Raw genomic sequence first — 23,983 nt, 5'->3', positions numbered from 1 at the left:
ATTATAGTTAAAGGTGCTTGCCACAAAACCTGATGACCCGGGTCCAGTCCCTAGGCCCCATAGCATGCATCACACACACACACACACACACACACACACACACACACACACACCATCCTGTCTAGAAGCCATCTACCCCCCCAGCTGCCTGTTCTCCAGCCATGGCACTGACTCCTTGTCCAGTGAGGCTGAATGTTTAAGCGAGATGAATACAGGCTCTTGTTTTGGCTTTACCTGCCCCTGCATCCGTGGTGCCTGGACCACTCACCCCATCTTTCCAAGCCTTAGTTGTCTCATCTTTAAAACCAAGGCAGTGGGGTTCTTGCGTGGTTCTCTTGTGCTCATGCATGGCTGGTATTATTAGAAGTGTTTACTACATACACATCTGCACACTGGCCCTTGCTGCCGCAAAGAAGGAAGTTGTCACGGGGGCAGAATCGGGAGCTGAAGCAGCAACCTGACTGTGTGTAGATCTGTGAGCTGAGCTGCGCTGCTTACTCTTCTGCCCCAGGAAAGGGAGAGGAGGGCTAGCAAGGACCAGCTCCTCCAAGCAGTGGAGCAAGCAGGCAGAGAGGAGAGAGGAGGGGTACCCGCATCCACAGACACAGTCAGCAAGCATCCTTCAGTGTGCTTTCAAGGTCTGTCGGCATGTTACCATTCAGGTGCTGGTTTTTATTATACAGGCTCAAGGTAGGTTTCCATATCCACCTGCCAAGCTTGGTGCCTCCAAAGATCATCACTGGGCTGGTGTCTCTCAACACAGCCAGGTTCCCTGTGGTTCCCTCTGGGATGCTGAAGCTGCTTGCTATATATCCCAAATGTGCCTTTATACTCCCGGGTCCCTTCTTCTCTGCTGCAAGGCAGCGGTCAATTATCACAGCTCTTAACAGTGTCCATTATTCCCCACCTTATAAAATACCTCAAATGACTCCAGAGCCACACAGATCAGGAACCAAGACTGAAAGACATCTTCCAGGCTGTGTTCTATATCTAAGACACCAGGGCTCGCCCATCTGGCCAGCCTTACCTGACTCAGTCTCCAGGATTCCAGCAAGATCCTTTCAGTCCTCCAGTGTCCCAGAAACCCCAGCCAGTATGCAGACCACATGGCCATTGGCCGGGTATCCATTCCCTTTCCCTCTTTATCAAAGGCTTTGCAGGTTAAGCAAATTCTGCCCTCATTCCCATTGGCACTGACCCTCCTGAGGTGCCCTGCAGCCAACCCTCCTCCTGGGAATCATGAGGGTATAGAGTTTCCACGTCCTCTTCTCCATCCAGAATACATATGTGGTTCAAAGCAGCTCTCCTGTGAGGAGCTATTCTCCATGGTGAAGGGAACAAAGAGAACTGAAGGCACCCACGGGTGTACACAGCCAGTCAAGTCAGCAGCAGTGCCGGGCAGCCAGAACACTTGATAGCGTATAGTGCAGCTCAGGTGGTGACAGGCTCAGTCCTCTTGAGGTCTCCCTGGCTACTAGCTGTGAGGGAACCTTAATGGACATTGCTTGTTCCCAGCCAAGCTAGAGAACCTTCTTCCTCAAAGAACCTGCTGTGGGCAGCCAGGGTAAGCCCGCCTCGTCCCCACCCCCCACCCCAGGTCTCTGAGGAGGCCTTGGTGCTTCCAATCAGACAGCCTGCAGCTGCTTAGTGGATGCTCAAGCCATCTCTATGCCTTTGGGGCTCCTGGAGTCTCTACATCAAGATGCAAGAGGGCATTATCATACATAACACTGTGCAAGCGAGCCAGGAGATATAAATATTTCTCAGCAGCTTTCTGTAGCTGTATGTGATGTGTGTGCGCGCACATTTACCTTGTGGGTCACACAGATGCCAGGGGTTGGCATCAAGATGTCTACCTCAGTTGCCTCTCCATCACATTTTTTTGAGACAGAGTCCCTCATTCAACGTGGAATATACCGTTTCCGCTAAGCTAACTGGCCAGCAACCCCAGGAGATGGCGTTACGGGTGCACATCACCACGTTCCACTTTTGTGTAGATTCCGTTGCTCCAGACTCAGGTCTTCATGCTTGTATAGCACCTTACCCACGGAGCCAACCCTCCAGGCCCTTCCAGTCCTTAGTGTAACCCTAATGGTAGCCCCAGGAGGCAGGCAGGTTGCCCCCATTTTATAGATGGGGCACTATAAATGGAGGCTCCAGACATAAGGGGTCTAAGCCAGGGCTGGAGTCCAGAGAGCCTCAAAGAGCAGACTCTTAGCTGCTGCCATAGGCTGACCAGAGCAGCTTCTGGAAAAAGACTACAAGAGATGTGTGCATGGTCCTGGAGCATCTTTTGAAAGAGAATGTGAAGTAGTAGGACTGGCCATCTCCCAGCCTCTCCTCGTGTCCTTCACCCAGCTGCCCTCATCCCTCATCCGGGATCCACAAGCAGACACCACAGCGCAGTTGAACCTGTGAGCAGATGCGAATTTATTTTGGCACAGACTTGGCGTCCTGAACCCTTTCCCCCCACCCCAAACAGCTCTGATAGCTCTGACAGTCACAGGCTTGTCCTCAGGGCTGGACTGCACCCAGAGTAGAGCAATGACCTCAGAACCAAGGCCTAGGGCCTGTCACTCCCGAAGAACCTCCGCCCACCCCCTCATTCCCTGGAATCCAGGGAAACCCAACCAGAGGCAAAGTCCTGCCTACACCGGCAGGTACAGGAACATCCGCAGGCTCCTCTCAGTAAAAAAGCGATTCCAACCAAGCCACCAAGCCCTGGCAGTGCTGAGAGCAGCCAGTGTGACTCTAGAGGAGTGGGTGCCCATGGATTTAGAAGAAAAGGAAGCTGAACCCCAATATCCAGTTCAAGGCTCCCCTGGGAGGGTGCCTGGCTTCCATGCCCAAGCCTGAGAGGTCAGAGGATCAGCAGCTTCCTCCAGCTCAGCTTGGATGCCATCGCCTCCTCTTCCCTAAACTTGGAGGAACCTGGAAACTCTTTTCTTCCATCCTCCTGGGAATGGGGACCCACTCCTGGGCTGCCATGCTACACCCAGCAAGCCCGAGGGCCCAGACACGCAGTGTGGTGCAAACTTCTTTAGGTGAGGTGCATGCGGGTAAACTTTTTGCCAAGCACGACTCATTGCTGCACGGGCGGGCTGCACCCAGCTAGAGCCCAGGTTTGCTCCCCTGCATAATGCATGTCTCCAGCCTCTGCCAGAGAGTATGCACCAGGGATTCAGCTCTTGACTTCTGTGCCATGCTCCCCTGATCCCACAGTGGCTTCGATGGGGAACAGGGATGAGTCAGTTCTTAGGACATCACAGTAGCTGTAACTCTCGGGCCCAGAGCTCCTACACAATGCCCAGGGAACATCCATGACCCTAAATGAACTCCAGCCTCAGGCTCAGAGACACTCAAAATCAGGAGCCATCACCAACATGCCTCGTCTTCTTAGCACCCCATCCCAGACCCCTGTAGGTGGCTTCCCAGCCAAAGGCTCAGATGCTCAGGTTCCCCTCCACCCCCTGCACCCCTCCCCCACTGGTCCTAGGGGATACCAACTGGACTAGTTGGAGGATGCGGAGCATTGCATGCTGGTATATCCAGCTGGGCTTCTCTGTTTCCTATGCTGCCCTCCAGAACTCTAAGGACCCTGAACAGCATGGGCTGGGGTTGACTGCACTACCCAAGGGACTTGTGAACCCCTCATCCTCCTGGGTGGCCTCAAGCCATCAGCCGGAGGACTAGATTGTGGGCGGGGTAGGGGGAAGAGGGAGAGATCTGTATTAATATCTTGCTTTCCTGATATCTCTCAAAACACACAAAAGCCCAGGGAAGGGTGGCAGGGTGAGGTGGGACAGGGCTGAGAACAGGTGCAGGAGCAAACGGGGCTCGGGGGACCAGGGCTATTCCCTCAGGGCATCCTTTGTACCTCGGGGGTACATTCTCTTCCTCTGGCATCCCGGCACCCAGCATGGGCTCTTGGGAGGCCTCCTTAAATGTTCATGGCGTGGATGTGAGCAAGGCTTTAGGTCCGAAGTCCCATCCTCCTGGGACACCTGCTTGGCACTGCAGAAAGACAGGTCCTGCCATCCTCAGCGGAACTCCTGGCGCTGGATGGAGACAACACCAGTCATCAGAAGACATCCAAGGCTGAGCCACAAGAAGGGCAGGGGTCAAGCCTCTGCTCTGCCTCCCTCCTGTTCCCTGCTGGCCCTCCCATCCTGTCCCTTCCCAGCTGTCTTCTTGGGTACTTGGATTCTTTGGACCCTCAAAGTCCTAAGTGCCTGAAGAAAAGCCCCTCAGGTGTCCAGTAACTTGGAGAACCCCCCAGAGCTCAGCATCAGACCTTGTGAGGCTAACGCTGCCAGAGACAGAACAAGGACTTCCCCACTCCTGGGCCTGCCTAGAAACTGCTATGCCACACTAAGCCAGGATCAAAGCAGGAGGTCTCTTGAGGAACCTCCTCAGGAGGCAAGATGCGGTGTGGCCAAGTTCCAGACTCAAGTTGTAAGGTTTGTCCCAGCAGCAGGAACATCCTCACACCAGTGAGGGCTACTGTCCTTTAGCCTGAGCCCAAATTCTACCCTAGAAGGAAACAGAGCCAACTAAGGGCATGTGGAGGGACAGGAAACTGAAGGTGGTGGAGGTTCAATGGGAGAGATAGGGTTGAGTATTTGGGATGCAAGGAGTATCGTGCCTGTACACTAGGGGGGTGGGCTTTACCTAGCAGCCCAGTACCAAGTACCAAGACCCACCACCCTGGTTTCCAGGCTGCATCCTCTGGCCATACCTGGTAGATGAGGGTCAAGTCAGGAGGTGAACAAATAGGATAGCCAGGCCGATGTTCAGCAAGATCACCATACAGATGAGGACGGTGTTGGGTACCTGAAGGCATGGAGAAAGTCTGCCTGAGTCCCCAGGACCTCTAGACACCCCCAGACCCCCAACAAGATTACAAAGCTGGGCAAAGAAGCCAGGGCTTATGGAAGTTTCTTCCTAAAAACATCCCTGGTTTGTCCACAGTTGGACCCTGCACCCAGGAGTGCAGAAAGAATTCTTGAAACTAATTAACCCAATCTTCCACATCAAAGCCGGAGTGGAGTCTGGAACTCCATCACTCACTTTAAACGCTAGCTTTTGCTCTTTGCTGCTGAGTTTGGTTCCTGGACCCCATTAGAGGCTGGGGGCTCAAGCTCTGTTGGAATCTTCCTCCACTCCATCCCACCCCCACCCCCCCAAACCTCCCGAACGGAGAGGTGGCTGGTGAGCTAGCCTATGCCACCGATTCCGCAGGTGCAGTCTACAGCTCAGGCTCGCACTTGCCGCGGCTCCTCTGCCTTGTCACCTGTGCGCAAACCCTCTGAGAGTCAGGCCACACTCAATGTTCCACTGTCCTGGAGTTGGCCCTTGTCCTGTTCTGCCTCCAGTCCCACAAGTTACCCCCAACTTCATGTGTGCACACAATCCCCATCCGGAGCTGCCAGGACCCCAAAGGCTCGCCTCTGCCCGCAGCCTCACCTCCTCCACCTCCACCTCGACCTCCTTCGCCTGCGCCACTTCCTTACGGCCCTTCTTCTTGGCACCCGCCTTGCTCAGTCCTCGGGCCTCTGTCTTGCGCGCCTTGGCCTTGGGCTCTGCTTTGGGGACGATGGGCTTGGGCTCCAGAGTGGCTTGCTTGACAGGCACCGGGCTTCGCGGCGCAGGGGGCTCCTCCTCCGGGACTATGGCGGAGACGGGGGACGGGGGCGCCGAGTCGGATCGCCGGACCTCGGGCTCGGGCTCAGGCTCGGGCTCCTGCTCATCCTCCAAGGGCGGAGGCTCCGGTGGCCCGGTGCGCACGGCGTAGCTATGGTAGCCGCGGTACATTGCTACCTCGGGCTCCTGCGAGGGCGCGGGCGGTGGCTGCAGCGCCTCGATGGCCATGTGCTCCGAGGCGGGGCGCGCGGGGCTGCGACGACCGGCGCCATCCGACGGCGTGGCGGGCCGGCTGCCCTCTCCGCCGGGCTCCCCGTTCCAGGAGCCCGGACTCAGCAGGCCGTCCTTTGACGCTCCGGGCCGGGGCCTCTTGGGTTGCGGGGGCGTCCCGGCCGGAGACGGGGGTCCGCCCTCGGGCTGCGGGGTCTCGCGCTCATGCAGCTGCGGGCTTTCCCGGGGCCGCTCTGGGAGGCCGGTGCCGGGACCCCGCTCTGGGGGCTCCAGCAGGCTCTCAGAGTTCTCCAGGATCTCCTGGAGCAGCCGACGCTTCTGATACTCCGGACCTGCAGGGGACAACAGAGAGGTAGGCTTCGAACCCACAGCCTGCCTGGGCCGTCCTGGGCCAGCAGGGTAGCCTCTATGAGCTACGTTCGTTTACTCAGCTGTCACTCACTGCACAGAGGATCAGACTGGTAGAGCAGACAGTTTTAATAACTCTGTAAGGTAGGTGAGATTGTGAATCCTGTTGCACAGAGGAAAAGGAGACCCAGGGAGGTAAAATAATCACACAGCAAAAAGCTGAGATGATGTGCGTAGCTGGTCTCTTTCCATCCTTATGTAAGAAAAAAATGGGCTTAATCACACTATTGGAAGGTGAGGGTTTTTGTTTTGTTTTGGGTTTTGGGGGTTTTGTTTATTTTTGCAAAAGTCACTACTTGGTCATCCAAGGAAGGCTAGCGTCGTGCGTCCTGTGACCAGCAGGGGGCACACTGTGACCAGAAGACTCACCTGCTGCATCACAGATGGGCCACTTGGATAATGAGCTGCAGCCAGAATGGTGTTTCCAGAGCACTTAGCATGTGGCTCACTTAAAATTCCTCGGACACCAATCTCTACACTCAGTAGCCAGCTCAGCTCTGTCAAGCACAGTCTGTGTCGCAGCCCCTAGTGTCTTTGCTCAATTCACCCCCCTGCTGCCTGTTGTACCATCTAGCTTCCTGGATGCCACGCTATTCCATTCCTGTGCCTTTAAATCTGCAGCCCCCTCTTCTTGATCCATCTGCCCAAGCACCCAGCACCTGCTGTGCAGTAGTTCTCAGAGGGTCGTTCCAGATGCTCTATCACATGCCCCGTACCTCACCGGGTGTGTCATTCACGGGTTCCATTGGGACCCATTGAACCAGAAAATCAAGAATGGGCCCAGTCAGGATCAAGTCAAATCCACAGACCTGACCTGGCCCCAGGGTCCCAGTCTGACCAGTCAGCCCAACATTCATCCCCTGTGTGAGATGCAGTCGTCAAGAGACATGGCCACTGCAAGCTAACTGTAGCTGTTACATGCTCATAGTTCATGCCCCCAAAGCGGGCACTATTCTTGACCCCATGTCACAACCTTACACAACATCCCAAAGCTGGGGAGTAGCAGGTAGGGATTTAAACATGTGAGTCCGTGCTACCCAGTGCAAAGCTGCCTGTGTGACTCCTGATGCTGGGTCCCAGCTATATGTCATAAGAGCCCAGCACTATGCCTGACACATAGGCAGGGCCTGATGAATTCTCCTCAAACTTTTGAAAGTTGCAGAGAGCCCTTTGACCTTCTCATGCACCAGAGACCTGCCCCTCATCGCAGCATCACCAGCTCCCCCTCCCATCTGCCTTACCCAGAGTAGAGTTAAAAGACAAACTGGGGTAGGTTCTGCTTATCGCTGGGAACCTCAGCTGTATCACCGGTCTTGCAAAGAGGCAGAAATGTGTGCCCCCTAATATCTCATCTCCTGTTTACACCCCACCCACAGGTTCCAAAAACGCACAGGCATTCAGAGTTCCACGTGAGCATCTCCACCTTGCAGCAAATAAAGCTAATGGGTCTGGCCCTGCCCATCCCATCCTTGCCTGGCCCTACCTGGCTGGTAGAAATCTGGAGCCAGCTCCTTGGCCAATGTACGGGCGATGTTGGACTCCTGGTTGGCAGCCAGGGCAGCCTGTTCTGCTGCCTCGGCCTTGGCTTTGGCATGGCTTGTCCTAGGGAGACAATATAGTGGGAGATTTAGAATCAAGCCCTCTGCCCATCCTCCCTGAGACACAGCGAGTCACCCTGGACAGAGATTCTCACTTGGGACGTCAATGAGTATTACAGCCCTCTGTCCCAGACTATTGGGCATTCTCTAGCACAGTTGTCCAGTCTCTGGGAATGCACAGACTACATTCCTCCAGCCTCCCTTTCAGCTTGGTATGATCAGATGGGCTGCATCCTTCCCAGTGCATTCTGGGAAGACCTGAAGCATTTTATTTCTGGGCCTGATCAATAAAGCCCTTTTGCCGGTTGCGTTTTAATACAGATAATGTTGTCACACCAGCACAGTGTGTTTAGCCTCTTTCATTGCATAGCTTCTCTCTCCATCTTTGGCCAATCAATGAAGCCTGTGGACTCCTTTTCCAGACAATGTTTTATTTATTTTGAGGCAGGGTCTCATTATATAGCCCTGAGAGGCTTGGAGTTTGTTTTGTAAGCCAGGCTGACCTTGAACCCCCAGAGATCTGTCTGCCTCTGCCTCTCAAGTGCTGGAAGCAAAGTCATGCACACCATCACATCTGACAGAGCATTTTTTTTAAAATCACACAAAATAAGAGACAGGCATGATGGCTCAGCAGGTAAAAGCGCTTGCCGAGCGAGCCTGAAGGCTAGAGTTGAACCTTGTGAACCCGAGAAAAGGTGGAAAGCGAAAGTCGGTGCCACAAGATTGTCCTGTGGCCTCCATGCAAACAAACACAAACACACACCATAAACACACATCAAAAATAAAATCAATAAGGTTTCAAGATGCACGAAGTGTATAGAGCTGTGAAGAGCTGCAGTTGAATTGACACTTAAGAAAATATTTCAAAGAACAAATCCATGTGGCTGGAGTGATGGCTCGGGGGCTAAAAGCATATAAAGGATTCTTCTAGGGGACCCACGTACAGTCCCTAGCACTCACACCCCAGGCACACAACCAATTGTAACTCTGGCTTCAGGATATCCAACAGCCTCTTTGGATTATTTGGGCACCCGCATTCACATGCATGTACCCACACACAATGAATGAATCTTAAAAAATAAACAAAAGATCAAATTCATAATATAGCATATATCCTTTTTGGTTTGCTTATTTTCTTGGTTTTTTTTTTTTAGAGGGGGGCTTTCTGTGTAGCCCTGGCTGTCCTGGAACTCTCTATAAACCAGGCCGACCTCAAACTCAGAGATCTGCCTGTCTCTGCCTCCTGAGTGTTGGCATTAAAGGCACATATGTCCTTTTCCACCAACATTAAAAATATCTATCAGGGGGTTGGAGAGATGCCCCAGCAGTTAAGAGCCCTGGCTGCTTTTCCAGAGATCCTGAGTTCCATGCCCAGCAACCACATGGTGGCTCACAACCATCTGTAATGGGATCTGATGCCCTTTTCTACCATGCAGGCTTGCATGTAGATAGAGCACTCATATAAATAAATAAATAAATAAATAAATAAATAAATAAATAAATAAATAAATAATAAATAAATATCTTTTAAAAATATATCTATCAGGTATACTGACCATCACAATTCAGAAGTTTAAATGAGTGTTACTGGATATGGTAGCTCAAATCTATAATCCTACCACTCGTGACATGAAACCCTGTGATATCTACTGGAGACAGAGTCACAGATATGGCAAGTATCCCTATGGCCTGCTGCCTAGTCCCAGAATGGAAGAAAATGCTGAGCTTCAGTTCACACACGCACATGGACACTTTGTGTACCCCACCCGGTCCCTTAGCGGAACAAATACACTTGACCTAGCTGCTGTGAGTACCCATGATCCCATGCTAACCCAGAGAAGTGCGGCCAGCAGTGCTGCTGTGTTCAAAGTGAAAGCGCCATGTCCACAGACTCCAACAGAGGCCGGCTCACACCAGAGAGCCTCCACCAAACTGGATCATGCCAGCCCACTCCCTCTGTGACCTCCACAACCCCAAGGTACAGTGCCCCTCCTGCCCCCACAGTCCCCTGTGCTCAGACCAAACATGTTTGCAGCTGAGACCAGCCCTTGCTCAGCCCTTTCCTTTCCTGTGTATCTGCTACTGACTTCTCCCTCTCTGAGGACATTCTCTTAACTTGGGGGTCACTACTACATGCCATGTTTCTAGGGGCATGGACCTACTAAAGACTATCCACAGAACCCTTGTTGACCCGCAAGTTAAGAAATGCAGTAGAGGAGCTGGAGAGGTGGCTCAGCAGATAAGAACATTGGTGCTGGGTATTGAACCCAGATCAAAATCCTCATGGCAGCTCACAGCAACCATCTGTAACTTCAGTCTTGGGGTGCCCTCTACTGGCCTCTGTGGGGACTGCACGCACATACATTCAGGCAAAACACCCATACACGTAAAAATAACTAATAAAAATATTTTATTAACAGAAATTCAGTAGCTGGGCAGTGGTGGCGCACACCTTTAATCCCAGAACTTGGCAGACAGAGGCAGGCAGATCTCTGAGTTTGAGGCCAGCCTGGTTTACAGAGGGAGTTCCAGGTCAGCCAGGGCTACAGAGAAACCCTGTCTCGAAAAACCAAACCAAAAAAAAAAAAAAAAAAAAAAGGAAGAGAAAAGAAGAAAAAAAGGAAAGAAATGTAGTGTCAATAGAGTCAGTCAGATATTAGGCAGAGCCTGGGAAGTCCTGCCGATGGTTGAAAGGAAGGATCGGAGCAGCCAGAGGTATCAGGGAAACCACAAGAACACAGCCCACAAAATCAACTGTCTGACCTGGACTCAGTGGGCTCATCGGGGAGCCTGTATTAGTCTGCCCTAGGTCCTCTGCATATATGTTATGATCGTGTAGCTTGGCGTTCTTCTAGGATCCCTGAGAAGGGGTGCTGAGCTGTCTCTGACTCTCTTGCCTGCCTTTGGGACCCCCTTTTTTTCCCCCTACTGAGTTGCCTCATCCAGCCTTGAGGTGAGAATTTATGCCTGGTCTTCTTGTCGCTTGTATGTCCTATTTGGTTGATGTCTCTGGAGGATATGCTCTTTTCTGAGGGGAGGTGAAGGCCGGGAGGTTGGATCCGTGCAAAGGAAAGGTGGGGGCAGGGAGGGGAAACTGCAGTTGGGATGTAATATATGAGAGAAGAAAAAATAAAACAAAAATATTTTTAAAAGGAAGAAAAGAGAGAGAGAAAGAAAGGAAGAAAGAAAGAAAGAAAGAAAGAAAGAAAGAAAGAAAGAAAGAAAGAAGAAGGAAGGAAGGAAGGAAGGAAGGAAGGAAGGAAGGAAGGAAGAAGGAGAGAAGGAAAGAAGGAAGGAAGAAGGAAGGAAGGAGGAAGGAAGGAAGGAAGAAGGAAGGAAGAAGGAAGGAAGGAAGAAGGAAGGAAGAAGGAAGGAAGAAGGAAGGAAGGAAGAAAGGAAGGAAGAAGGAAGGAAGGAAGGAAGGAAGGAAGGAAGGAAGGAAGGAGGAAGGAAGGAGGGAGGGAGGGAGGGAGGAAGGAAGGAAGGAAGGAGGAAGGAAGGAAGGAGGAAGGAAGGAAGGAAGGAAGGAAGGAAGGAAGGAAGGAAGGAAGGAGGAAGGAAGGAAGGAAGGAAGGAAGGAAGGAAGAAGGAGGGAGGGAGGGAGGGAGGGAGGGAGGGAGGGAGGGAGGGAGGAAGGAAGGAAGGAAGGAAGGAAGGAAGGAAGCCCAGCGGAGGCCTGAGCCTGTCTGTGTGCAGTGGGAAGGATCCCCTGCAGTCCCACATCGGAATGTTGCAAGAACAAACTTTACACATTTGTTGTGTCACACTTGACATTGGAGAGATATTTGTATCAGCTGTTGGCCCAGGTCTAACATGACTAACGGAAGAACAATGCCTGCCCGAGCCACAGCCCTGTTTACAGCAGGTCAGGCAGTGTTCTGAAGCAGTTACGAGGGTAGCTCAGTTACCATCAGACTGCCTTAGGAAGCTGGTACACTCCCCCCACCCCCATTTTAGGAAAGAGGAAACTGAGGCACAGGCGGTCTGATTGCCTGCCGAGGGGCAGCCACAGAATGTAGAAGTTGGCACTTTTGACCATAATCCCAAATTCTGTGCACTTGATCAATGCCTTCAGAAGTGGCAGACACTGACCACCCAGGCTTTGGAGAAGGCAGCTCGTCCACAGCCATGTGACAGCAGAAATATCTGGTTGCAACTGTGGGATGCGCCTAGAAGGGAATATAGAATCCATAGAGATTGTACGGGACTTCAGATAGAGTGTCTGTGGAGGTTAGCTGCTGGGGAGGTCCAAGTTCAGTCAATAGGGCATGGGGCTCAAGACTTGAAGAAACAGCCCTCAGGCTGAACAAAGAGGAAAGGGTGGGAGGAGCCAGGCAGAAGGAACAGTACATATAATTTTGCTACTGTTAGAGAGCATAATATAAATATTTGAGGGAGATAGAAGTTTGCCAGAGGGTCTGAGATCCACAGGTTGAGGGCCGCTGAGATAGGAGCTTTGAGATAGGAAGAGAGCTTTCGAGTCTGAGCTGTTGAGTCTCTGCAGATGAGCTAATTCCTAAGAGAGATGCCATACACAGGTTTGTTTACCTCGGTCTCCAGTGCTCAGGAGGCCACAGGGAGAGTCCTCTTAAACTCCTATGAACCAGGCCTGTGTGTGTGTGTGTGTGTGTGTGTGTGGTGTGTGTGTGTGTGTGTGTGTGTGTGTGTGGTGTGTGTGTGTGTGTTGGGTATATGCCGTGTATATGTAAAGGCACAAGGCACATGTAGAGGCCAGAGGTTCACGTCTAGATGCCCTCCTCAGTTGCAGCTGCAACTGCTTCTCTTCTTCCTCCTTCCTCCTTCCTCCTTCCTCCTTCCTCCTTCCTCCTTCCTCCTTCCTCCTTCCTCCTTCCTCCTTCCTCCTTCCTCCTTCCTCCTTCCTCCTTCTTAGCCAGCAAATCTCCAGGACCTTCCGTGTCTCCGGCACATGCCCGCAATCCCACGCTGCCCTGCAGATGCTATAGATGTGCATAACCAAGCCCAGCCTCTTCTGAGGCTCTGAACCCAGGCTAGGCTTGTGAAGCGCCTCACCCACCGAGACCGTTTGTTTCTCTTTAAATCTATGCTCCCTTTTCTAACCTTCCAACCTGCCCTGAGAGGTAGCTGTCACGTAAGTGTCGTTGCTGAAGAAAGAGTTCTTGGCTCCAGAGTGCAACGTGTAGCTCACACAAGGCAGTGAAGAACCCCACAGGCGCTGCTCCGTTGACACCCTGATCATTGTAGAAGCTATTCCGTCACCCCTCTTTCCGGAAGAAAAGAAAGAAGGAACCGTCTGAGCTTGCGCAGTGAGGACGTGAAGGCATTGTGGGATTAGAGTCCAATGCCCTACTAACAGGTTTGCCTTCCATACTGTAGGGAATAGTGGAGTCTGACCGCCCCCCACCCCCCACCCCCCCCCCCCGAGTCACACAGGTCAGATTCCCAGGCCCTGCCCTTTTGGCCGGGCCACACCCACTCACTGCTGTTTGCTTTGGGACTGCATCAGTCCAGTGGGCAAGCACACAGGCATCCAGGTCCACAAATGACCCGGGAGCTTCCCAGGTCACGGTAAAGGGCAAGGCTTGGGGATTGGCAACTTCCAGCTTTGGCTCTGTGGGATCGGGTGAGGTGAGACATTCAAATGACAAAGAGTCCAGTAGACAAGACAAATCACGGTTTTTTTGTTTTGTTTTTGTTTTTCTTTTTTTCTTCCACTTATCCTGTGTGCCGTGTGCACATGTATATGTATATGTGTTTTACGTGTGTGGGGGCACATGTGTGTGAGTGCATATGTGTGCTCATGTGTTGGGAATCATCTCCAACTGTCCTTCCACCTTACTCTCCCCTGTTTGGAGAACAGGGTCTCTAAAACAAACCAGAGTCTTGCTAGGCACTTTGCTCTGGGCTCCTGTCTCCACAACCATGCTGGAGTTACAGGAGTGCTGCCACGCCCACTTGGTGTTTATGTGGATGATGGGGACCTGGGGACCGGGACCTCTAGCCCTCATGATTGTGCAGCAAGCGTTTTAACCACTGAGACACCCAGAGCCCCTAAATCATATTTTAATACAATATTTTACTGTAAAATTGATGCAAAAAAAAGCCAGATGAAGAAATTAGAAAGAATCTTTTAAATAAAGCCTAATTGGTCTCTGTACCTCACTTTGTCCCAGTCAGCCCCGCTGGGACCCCAGAGCTCAGTATGCGGCTTTCTCTTTGTGTCTCAGTTTCCCCATCTGTAATCCACTCCTTGTAGAGTTTCTGAGAAATGAAATGAGTGGCAGGTGGGAAGTGCCCCCCCCCCATGATGATGACAATCTAGATAGGTGACGATGGTGGGGTTAAGCCCGGAAGATATTTTTGACATCAGTACAAAGTGGTAGGTGAGTCACCCGCCCTGGTCAGTCTGACCCATGTATGGGTATGTGTGAGAAAAAGCCCTGTGTTTGGGGGATACTGTTCTCTGGGAACCCAAAACCTCAGGTGGAGAAAGAGAAATGCGAGACCAACCTTCCTGCTGAGAAGATGTCCTATTTTGGTCATAGAAGCTGAAGGACTCTCCTTTCTGATGCCTTGGGAAACCGGCAGCCTGCACCCAGAGTCCTGGAGGATCCTGGACTCTGTTGCCAGGTCAGCCAGCATAGGCATGGAGATAGAAGTGGCCACACTGTCCCAGGCATGAGGCATGTGTAAGTTGAGGCCTGTGCCCCTGTCCACTGCCCAGCCTGCCTGGCTGACCCCTTATCAATCTCTCTCCCTGCACACACTGGTCTGGATGCTCTGGCTCCCCAAGCCAGCCACATCCTCTGCCTTCATCTTCCTTCCCCATCCTTGCCCTACACATGTATTCAGAGAATTTGCTTGTCCCTATACCTAAGGGCCTCACCTTTCGTGAGCTCCCAACCAGTCTCTAAATGTAGCCCAGCTATGCTATGTAGCATGCTTTCAGGCCCCTTCACTAGAGGCAATCGATCTTTGGGGAATTACCAAGCATAGCTAAAGGTAGCCTTCACTGGGTGTACCAAACAACCCTAGAGTAAAAGATTGCTGGCACTGCTGTCACACAAAGGCCACAGTTGGGTACCAATCTGGGTGTGACCACTGCACAGGTCCCAGCATCATCACCACATGCAGGTCATCAGAAATGCAAATTCTCAAGCTATACCAGAAACCTACTGATTCATAATGGGAGTGGCCTATGTTCCCTAGTCTCCAAGCTGTACAGCCAGCCCCTCTGCTAGCTTCAGATTGAGAAGCAAGTGTCTGCAGGGCTGAGGTCAGCTCCCTCCTAGGCTGGCCCCAGTCTGCCGATGAGGGTTAGGGTGAGAGCCTTGGATGGCTGTCTTTAAGCACCAATGATCTCCCCAGCCCCAGGCTGTAATGGGCGACACTGGACTACGTCCTTCTCTCTACCCCGGACGACCCCCTGCATCCAAATGAGGCCTCTGGGTGAAGGTCTCCTAGGGCAGTGCTGGGTCTGCTGTGGGGAGAAAGGAGAACAGTAACTGGGGCAAGGGGAGGGGCAGGGAGAAGATGCTCTTCTTCGTGGCTTTCGGATTATCTTTCAGCAGCTGGGTTAAAAATAAGGCTGGTAGTTCTGGAATGGTGCAGGGCCATCACTCAGCACAGCCACCTTGGGGAGCCTTTGCCACCCCCACCCCACTCCCTTTACCCCCATTGCTAGGCTCCCAGCTGCTTAATTAAAGCCAGTCTTTTCCCCTGTTATCCACACCACACATTAGTGGCTTTGAGGAGCCAAAAGTGGGTGCAGCCTGACTCCAGGGTTTAGCTTGGCTTGTTCCCCAGCCTGGAAGACCCTTCCCATCCATCCATGCCCAAGGCTCACATCCATGCTTTGGCCATTCACTTACTACAATTTTGTGGTCTGTCTATTATGAAGCAGGCACAATTCTAGGCCCCCTCAAACACAACTGCCAATAGAACACCTCTGAATCCCTGTTAAAGTTACTGCAGGCTCGGCCAAATAAAGCCCCTGACTGGTTTTGTATGAGCCTGGCTAAAAATGGTTATTTTATTAAGTGGTTGGAGAAAAAAAAAACCCAAAGGAGTAACATTTTGTAGCACGTGAAAATGGTCTGGGATTCAAATTTTGGTGTCTGTATAAAGTTTTAGTGGCATGCAGCCACACTCATTCATTTGTGTACTGTCTGGAGTTAGGCGGTTGCCATAGAGACCGTAGGATGAGCAGAGCCAGAAGTATTTCCCTTCTGGTCCGTTAGAGAAAAGTCTTCAGCCAGCCCTCTGTTCTATGCAGAATGAAATGTTTCTTTTTCTCCTGAGATCACTAGTGCTCATTTGGCTATCTGTTAAGCACTTTGTACTCAGTTTGTGCCATGGACTACTGGACGGTCACGAACATCGTGGGGTACAGTCACCTTCTAGGGATCCAGCCAGCTTGCCCACCAGGTGTCCCTGCAAACACCCTACACAAGAGCAGGAAACAAGTTGTTTAAGATAGTTAGCTAGTGGCTGGGAGGAGGGCTTGCTTGGTAAAGTGCTTGGTGAAGCACTGCGCATGCGCGAGGTCCTGAGTTTGAATCCCCAGCACCCACATTAAAAACTAGGCTCAGTGGCATTTATCTACAATGTCAACCCTGGCGAGGCATAGATGGGTCAATCCATGGGTCTCCCTGGCTGGGTGGGCACCCTAGCCAAATTGGTAACTCCAGGTTCAGTGAGAGACCCTGTCTCTAAATAAATAACTGGAGTGAGTTTTCCCCTTCCACCTTTACACTGGTTCCAGGGACTGAATCCAGGTCTCCAGGCTTACAGCACAAGCACCTTCACTTCCTGAGCCAGCTAGCCTGCTTTTCGCTGTCTTAAAGGTACTCTTTGAAGCACAAAAGCTTCGAGTTGTAACGAGGTTGAATTATTGAATTATCTTTTCCTTTCGTTATCTGGTCTGTTGGGGTCCTATCTAAGAATGCTTGCGCCTGGACCAAGTTCACGAAGATTTCCTTCTATGATCTCTTCTATTTGGGTTTGCAGTCTCATTTTCCTATTTAGAGATGTGAGGATTGCTTCTAACAAGGCAGAAAAATAAGTGGACTCTGTCACCGTCTTCACAAGAGGGAAAACCGAGGAAGAGAGAAGTCAAGTCATCTACCCATTGGATTATTAAAGTGAGAGTTGAGCCTTACATGGCCCCTGCTCTGGAAAGATGAAGAGTCTGGGGGGAGAGATAAGACAAGGTGAAATGTCTGACGGGAAGATTGCTGGGAGGAGAGCGCCCCCTGGGCAGGTTACACGGCCATAGCTGGCATCTTCTTATCTGTATTTTATAATGTGTAAACACAGATAAAAGTTTATTTTCTAATATTCTAAATTTTAAAGATATAGCTTGTAAATATTATATATCATAAAATAATAATATTGATTTGCTATAGGAAACTTTGGAAAGTAAGTAGTTTTATAAAGGAAAAACTGCTGCTCATATTTTAGTGTTTGGAGGTGTTGGGGGCACAGGCATAATACCAGGTGGCTTAAAATTCCTATGCCTTGATTTTTTTCCATCTGTAAAATAGTGATATAAACAGCCCTGCAGTCATAGCATAAAGTTCCTGAACTATATAGGCAAGCAATATACAGAAACCACTTGGAATGGGTGGGCCCTGTTATGATCATTAATCTCAGTTATTAACTTGGTGGGATCTAGACCCATACGGGAGACAAACCTCTGAGCACACTTGTAGGAAAATCTCTTGTTTAGATTCATTGAGGTGAGGAAACCTGCCCACTACAGGTGGCACTATTCCCTAGGCTTAGGGTCCAGACTACAGAAAAGGAGGAGATGAGCTGTACACAAACATTCATTGTTCTCTGTCTCCTGACTCTGGATGTGATATGATCTGTCACTTCAAGTTCCTGCTCCCTCAACTTCCCCTCCAGGATGGCCCATACCCTCAAACTGCGAGCCAAAATAAGCCCTTTCTCCCTTGAGTAGTGTACTGGCTATTTTTGTGTCAACTTGACACAGCTGGAGTTATCACAGAGAAAGGAGCTTCAGTTGAGGAAATGCCTCCATGAGATCCAACTGTAAGGTATTTTCTCAATTAGTGATCAAGGGGGAAAGGCCCCTTGTGGGTGGGACCATCCCTGGGCTGGTAGTCTTGGTTCTATAAGAGAGCAGGCTGAGCAAGCCAGGGGAGGCAAGCCAGTAAAGAACATCCCTCCATGGCCTCTGTATCAGCTCCTGCTCCCTGACTTGTCTGAGTTCCAGTCCTGACTTCCTTTGGTGATGAACAGCAGCATGGAAGTGTAAGCCGAATAAACCCTTTCCTCCCCAACTTGCTTCTTGGTCATGATGTTTGTGCAGGAATAGAAACCCTGACTAAGACAAGTAGCATTTGTCAGAATATTTTATCACAGTAGCTGGGAGAGTAACTAAGACACCAGCCCAGAGCAGATCTCGTTTTTGCAATCTTTGAATGTGGACACATTTTATTTAAAGTGGACATCAGAGGTGGCATTGGGGGGTATGGTTTCAAGGTCTAAAAGCAATACCTGCCCCCAGTCCTATGCAGAGCTTCCCCACCATGGAAGCTCGTTCCAAATTCCCCCAGGATGGGGAGGGGGCTGCACCTCCAGATGATTGTGTTGTATGGGGTGATGGTCTGCTTGCAAGAGAAGCCTCCTATGCAGAATCTGCTCCAATGAGGGAGTGGGAAGGTGAATGGAGATGCAGCCCTTCCAGCCTTAGATGCAAGATTGGCTCACGACATTCCAGCCCCTTGTCCTATTCAGGTGGCTGGAAAATTGTCCCAGATAACCACCTTCTGATCACAGGAACCTGTGAGCATCCCCTTACATGGCAAACAGGCCTGGCAGATGTGAGATGGGTATTTGCAGGGTTAGGAAAGTCCTACATTTAATCACAGGTACAATAAGAGGCATACTAGGAAGAACTGACATCGGAAAGAATTGATTATGGAGACCAGAGATGTGCCCTAAGGCTACAGGAATGGCTATGAGCCAAGGGTCAGGGTAAGGACCATTTGAAGCTGGAAAGCAATGGCTGGGCTCTCCTCCCAGAGCACGAAGTAAGAACTAACCCTGCTACCTAACATTCGACGTTAGCCCAGTGACATTCCCGAAAGACCGTTCAGCTCCAGAAATAAGAGAAAGAACCTTTGGTCGCAAGTTTGCTGCCATTCATTGTAGCAGCAATAGGAAGCTACAACAGCTAAGATCACATTCATCTCCGAGATGCCCCAGTTCCCTGGAGAAGAGATGCTGGCGTAGAAGGCTCATGTCAAGCTTGCAGCTAGAAAGAGCTGAGGCTTCTCCGGTTGCCAAAGCGTGCGTGGTTCTACCCCAGTCTCACAGTCTTTTGGATAACTATCAGCCTTCAGTCACAATCCTGAACAGCCTGCAACTGAAAATGGCCTTAAGCCAATCTCTTCCTCTAGGGGCACTGTGGGGTTCCCTACATTCCTGCAGCCTGTCTGAGGGGCCGCAGAATGTGTGGTTACCAGCAAGATCCCTCCCCTGAAGTGGCTGGTCCGTGAGGGCCAGTAGTTATCGGTAAGACTGTGAGGCTGGGGTTGAGCCACACTTTGGCGACTGGAGAAGCCACAGCAGGGCATCATAAGCCTGCAGGACCACCAGAGCTGGCTGTGCAAAAGACAGGGTCTTCAGAGCCACTCAGGAAGCTTCCCTCCCAAAACAGTTCATCCAATGGCTGCATATATACTTACCTAACATGTACCAAGCCTCAGTTTCCAGCTCAGGTACCAAATGTGGAAAAAGTATACCTCCTTATATGGTTTTTTCTTAAAGGGGGGGTCTCTCTATGAAGTCCTGTAATTTGTTATGTAGATCAGGCTGACCTTAACCTCAAAGAGATCCTGCTTGCCTCTGCCTCTTAAGTGCTAGGGTTAAAGACATGAGCTACCACACCTGGCCCATACTTCCAATTTTTAAATGGCATTTTATAAATGACTGGGAAAGTATCCATTGAAGGGGTAGCATTCAGAAACCACCATGCTAGCGAACCAATGGATGCATTAGTTTAGAAGTCCACCTTCCTGGTGGGTCCATCCCTGTACTGGTTTGCTAACAGGGCTGTGAACACAGACTTAACTGAGCCATCAAAGTTAAGATCACGGACTTTATGATCATGTCTTGTGGATTTGAATCCCAGACACTGTCCCCCCCACACCCTTCCTAGCTGTGTGACCTGCACAAATCATTTAACCTCTCTGTGCATTCATTACTTTCTGAAAAAAAAAAAATGAGGGGAACGGGCAGATTTCTCAGGTGTCTCCTGAAGGCCACGCTCTGGTCTCATTTCTCCTCTTTGAATGTGTGCTAAGTCTAGTGACTTGCTCTAACAAACAAGATCTGCCCAAAGTGATAGACATCGCTTAGATGTAAGTTTATAAAACAGCATCACTTCTCTCTGGCTTGCAATCTGCACTAACAGGTGGGTAGGCTAGATAGCCAGCCTCCTCCCCCCGCCCCCCCCCCCCCAACAGGAAAGGGGCAAGCCTGGAATTCCGTTGTGACTCCCACCAAAATAAGAAAAAGGAAGGGGTGGGCCATAGCTCAGAGGTTGAATGCCTGCCTAGCATATGCAGCAAGCCACACAGAAGAGAATAGGGGAACCCTTCCGCTCCCCTCGGGCTTATGGGCTGGCTTGTTGTGGTGCCTGGCAGGGCTGATCTCCCACAAATGGTAGCTGCTACTTTTTGCTGACAGGATGCTTTGTCTCCCCAAGGGTTGAACTTGCCACCCTGGGGTGTCTGGGTCTGCTGGGATCGGAGTTTGCTGACCTAGCTGTGAACGTGCTCATCCTGCCCCACCCACCTGGTGAGAGTGAGTCGTCAGGCCATGGCATCCAGCAGACCCAAGTCAGCAGACATCTCCTGCCTAAATAAGGACAAGGCGCCCGGGATCGCTCTCCCTGAGCCCCAGGAATGTGACAGCTGAGCTCTCCCTGTGCAGCCCAGCCCCGGCTTCCAGCCCCTCCCCAGGTGGAGCTCAGCTGTGGCATTCCAACTTTCTCCAGACCAGCCCCCAGTGGCACCAGCACCCACCTCAGCCCCACCCCAGGGTGAATGGAAACTGATAAGGACTTGGGGAGGAATTCCAGGCAGCTCCCACGTGATTCCTGGGGCATGGCAGACAGGTCCCCAGCTCTCCAGCACCTCCACTGAGACCCTGCAGGGAGAGGCTCCAGAGGGATCCCTCTTGCACACAACCAGAAATCACACTTCTGGTTCCAAAGGCTGCCTGAGTGGCAAAACCAATGTAGGCCAGGCCAGGCACCAGGTTCCAGAAGAGATGTTCACTGTCACTGTCTCTCAGCCACAGAACCGAGCAACAGTTATAATGTTGAGTCCTTGTGTGCGGGATGTTGGAAAGCCTACAGCCACTGTGGGCAGCACACTGTCAGGGGACCTATCCCAGATGTGCCTGCTGAGTGACAGATGACCTGGGTTTCAGCCATGCCTCCCCTTATTTTTTTTTTATTACATTTATTTATGATTTGATAGGCGTGTGTGCACACGTGTGTGATCATGTGCAGTATGCGTGCATCCATTCATGTGAATGCTCATGCCTGGAGTTTCTCAAAGTAGGCTAGGCTGGCTGGCCAGTGAGCCCCCGGGGCTGTCTGTTACCTCTTTTCCCAAATTGGTATTACAGGTACATTAACCAACCCTGTTGGTGATGGTCTGGTTTTTTTGTTTGTTTGTTTGTTTTTTTATCAGATTTATTGAGTTTTTATTTCATGTGTGCAAGCGTTTTGCCTGTGTGTATACGTGTGTGTACCACATGTGTACCTGGTGCACAGAGGTCACAGAGCACTGTCAGATCCCCTGGAACTGGAGTTACAGATGGTTATAAACCACCCTGTGTTTTCTGAGAATTGAACCTGGGTCCTCTAGAAGAGCAGTGAGTGCTCTTAACCACTGAGCCACCTCTCCAGTCCGTTGTTTTATTTCTTGACGTGGATCCTGAGGGTCCTCATCTTGAGTGGCAAACACTCTGCTGACCGGTTGTCTCCCCAGTCACAGCTCTACTGATTGCACTGTCTCATCAGCTCACAGCCTACTTTTTCCAAGCTCTGTGACTTCAATTAGGTTGCTTTACTTTCTGTGCTTTGGTTTCCCCTTTGTGAAACAGAAGAAACCCCAACGTCTGACTATAAACAGCTGTGACTATACCCAGCGCCAACCAGGACTGCCCCAAGCTTAGGGACTATATCACACCAGGAAGCCCACTAAGGTGAGAGATGACCCCATCTCTCTCACACCTATAACCCCCGCATCACTGAATACCATGCCCAGCACACAGTAGGTGCACAGCTGTAGCAATGAACTTTATACCCAACGCATAATAGGTGCAGGGGCATACGAGTTGAGGTCTTGCTCTTGGTGTAATGGATTTGAAGCAGGTTTCCCGGGAAGAACAACTAACCCACACAATGAAGGCATTTAAAACCAAAAAAAGTAAGGAATTTGATACAGTAACTCAGAGACCTTTGCTGAGCCTTTTAAGAGGTTACAGGTCTGGGCCTGGAGTGGTAAAAAGAAGGAACATGAGGTGTCCTACCAGGAAAAGACAGAGAAACAACAGGTTCCATGCCTGGTGACCAACCAACCACGTGAGGAATGATGTGGAGGCCTGAGATGCTATCAGAAAGCAGTGTGGTGTTGGGTAAAGCTAAGGAACAGGTCAGGTGGGAGCAAGCACTCAGGGGAAGATGGGAGGTGGGAGGGACAATCAGAGCAAGACCAGAGAGGTGGACTGGAGGGGCCATGCTGGGTACATGGGGGATGATGGCTGAGCACAGAGGTTCAAGGCTAGGCCCCAAAGTGAGTCTGGTCTACCCCAGTCACTTAATCTCTGATTCTACTTCCGACAGAAGGAAGCTGGATTAACCCCGAAACCCAGTAAGACAAAATCTACACGGCTTTGATCAGTGGCTGGGGAGATAACTCACTCAATAAAGGGCTTGCCTCGGAAGCACAAGGTCCTGAGCTAAATCCCCAGCACCCATGTAAAAACAACAGGCATGCATGGTAGCCCAAGTTCACCAAGCGGCTGGGTCTCCACCTCTTCCTGGGCTCACATCTAGACTTTCTCCCAGGGTCCCTTTCGGGCCACGTGACTATCTCTGGCCAATAGAATGTAAGAGAATCTAATTTCGTGCTTCCCAGCCTAGCCAATAGCATCCTTCCATGGGTATCCTGGGATCTGTTTTCTCCCTTTACCAGTTGAAGAGAATGTGACCTTAGAAGCCATATGCTAGAAATAGCAGAGCCACAAGGTAGATGGATTCTAGCCCCCGAATTCTCGTAAATAGAAGCAATCCTTTATCTGTACAAGCAAGGGAATGGAAAGGATGAAGTTGGAGTGGCCCCGCCCCTCCCTTCCATTCTGGAGACTCTTCTTCTAGTGCTCCGGCAGACCTCGGCCATGAGATGAACTGCCCAAAAGACAGGGTGAAAGGACAGCTGCTGTCTTCAGATAAGATTCTGGTGCACACCATTCGTCTGAATATCCACCTCTTTTCCGCAAGAATGCCGAATCGACAACTGTGAGCTGTATACAAGGCCTGAAAAGGCTGGGGACGCCTTTTGCTCCTTTGCCTCCGAATGTCAGGTTCCTGGTGGACAGGCGCTTATAAATCTAGCTCTTACAGCACTGACGGCCACGCCCCTTCCCACTTTGGTCCGTAGAGTAGAAGAGGGGCGAGAGAAATCTTCCAGGCTAGTGTTTCTTTTTACGTGTGTGGTGTGTGTGTGTGTGTGTGTGTGTGTGTGTGTGTGTGTGTGTGTGTGGTGGGGCGTGTGTGCATGTCTAAGTCAGTTTGTGCCCATGATGCTCGAGAGTAACACGGAAGATATCAAGTGACCTACTCCAGCTCTCGGAGGAGAGCCCTTCCCTGAGCCTGCAGCTAGGTCCAGCAGTCAGCGAGCCCCCGTGGTCCCACTGTTTCCTCTTGCCCACATGCTGCCAGGTTACAAGTTGCTCATGAAGACCTGCACAGCTTTTTACTTGAGTGCTGGGGATTCCAACCCAGGCCCTCATGCTTGTGTAGCAAGAACATTTACCCACTGAGCATCTCCCCGGCGCCTCTGGATACTGATTCTGTC

The 23,983-nt window shown here is 51.0% G+C and overlaps 1 protein-coding gene across 1 annotated transcript in view; it reads right to left on the bottom strand.

Annotated features, from left to right (window-relative positions):
• Positions 1-2,406: 2,406 nt before the first annotated feature.
• Jph2 (junctophilin 2) overlaps positions 2,407-23,983 on the bottom strand; it is a 70,425-nt gene continuing 48,848 nt past the window's right edge. The window contains exons 3-6 of the mRNA XM_029474390.2: positions 7,766-7,884; positions 5,467-6,206; positions 4,739-4,833; positions 2,407-4,058 (exon numbers count right to left, since the gene is read on the bottom strand). Coding sequence (XP_029330250.1) covers positions 4,753-4,833; positions 5,467-6,206; positions 7,766-7,884 — 940 coding nt within the window. The 3' untranslated portion in view covers positions 2,407-4,058; positions 4,739-4,752. The remainder of the gene's footprint in view (positions 4,059-4,738; positions 4,834-5,466; positions 6,207-7,765; positions 7,885-23,983) is intronic.

The sequence above is a fragment of the Mus caroli genome, unplaced genomic scaffold (genome assembly GCF_978045245.1).
Source record: "Mus caroli unplaced genomic scaffold, Mus_caroli_1 scaffold_2, whole genome shotgun sequence".
Taxonomy (NCBI): Eukaryota; Metazoa; Chordata; class Mammalia; order Rodentia; family Muridae; genus Mus; species Mus caroli.
This window is presented reverse-complemented; position numbering and strand designations above follow the sequence as displayed.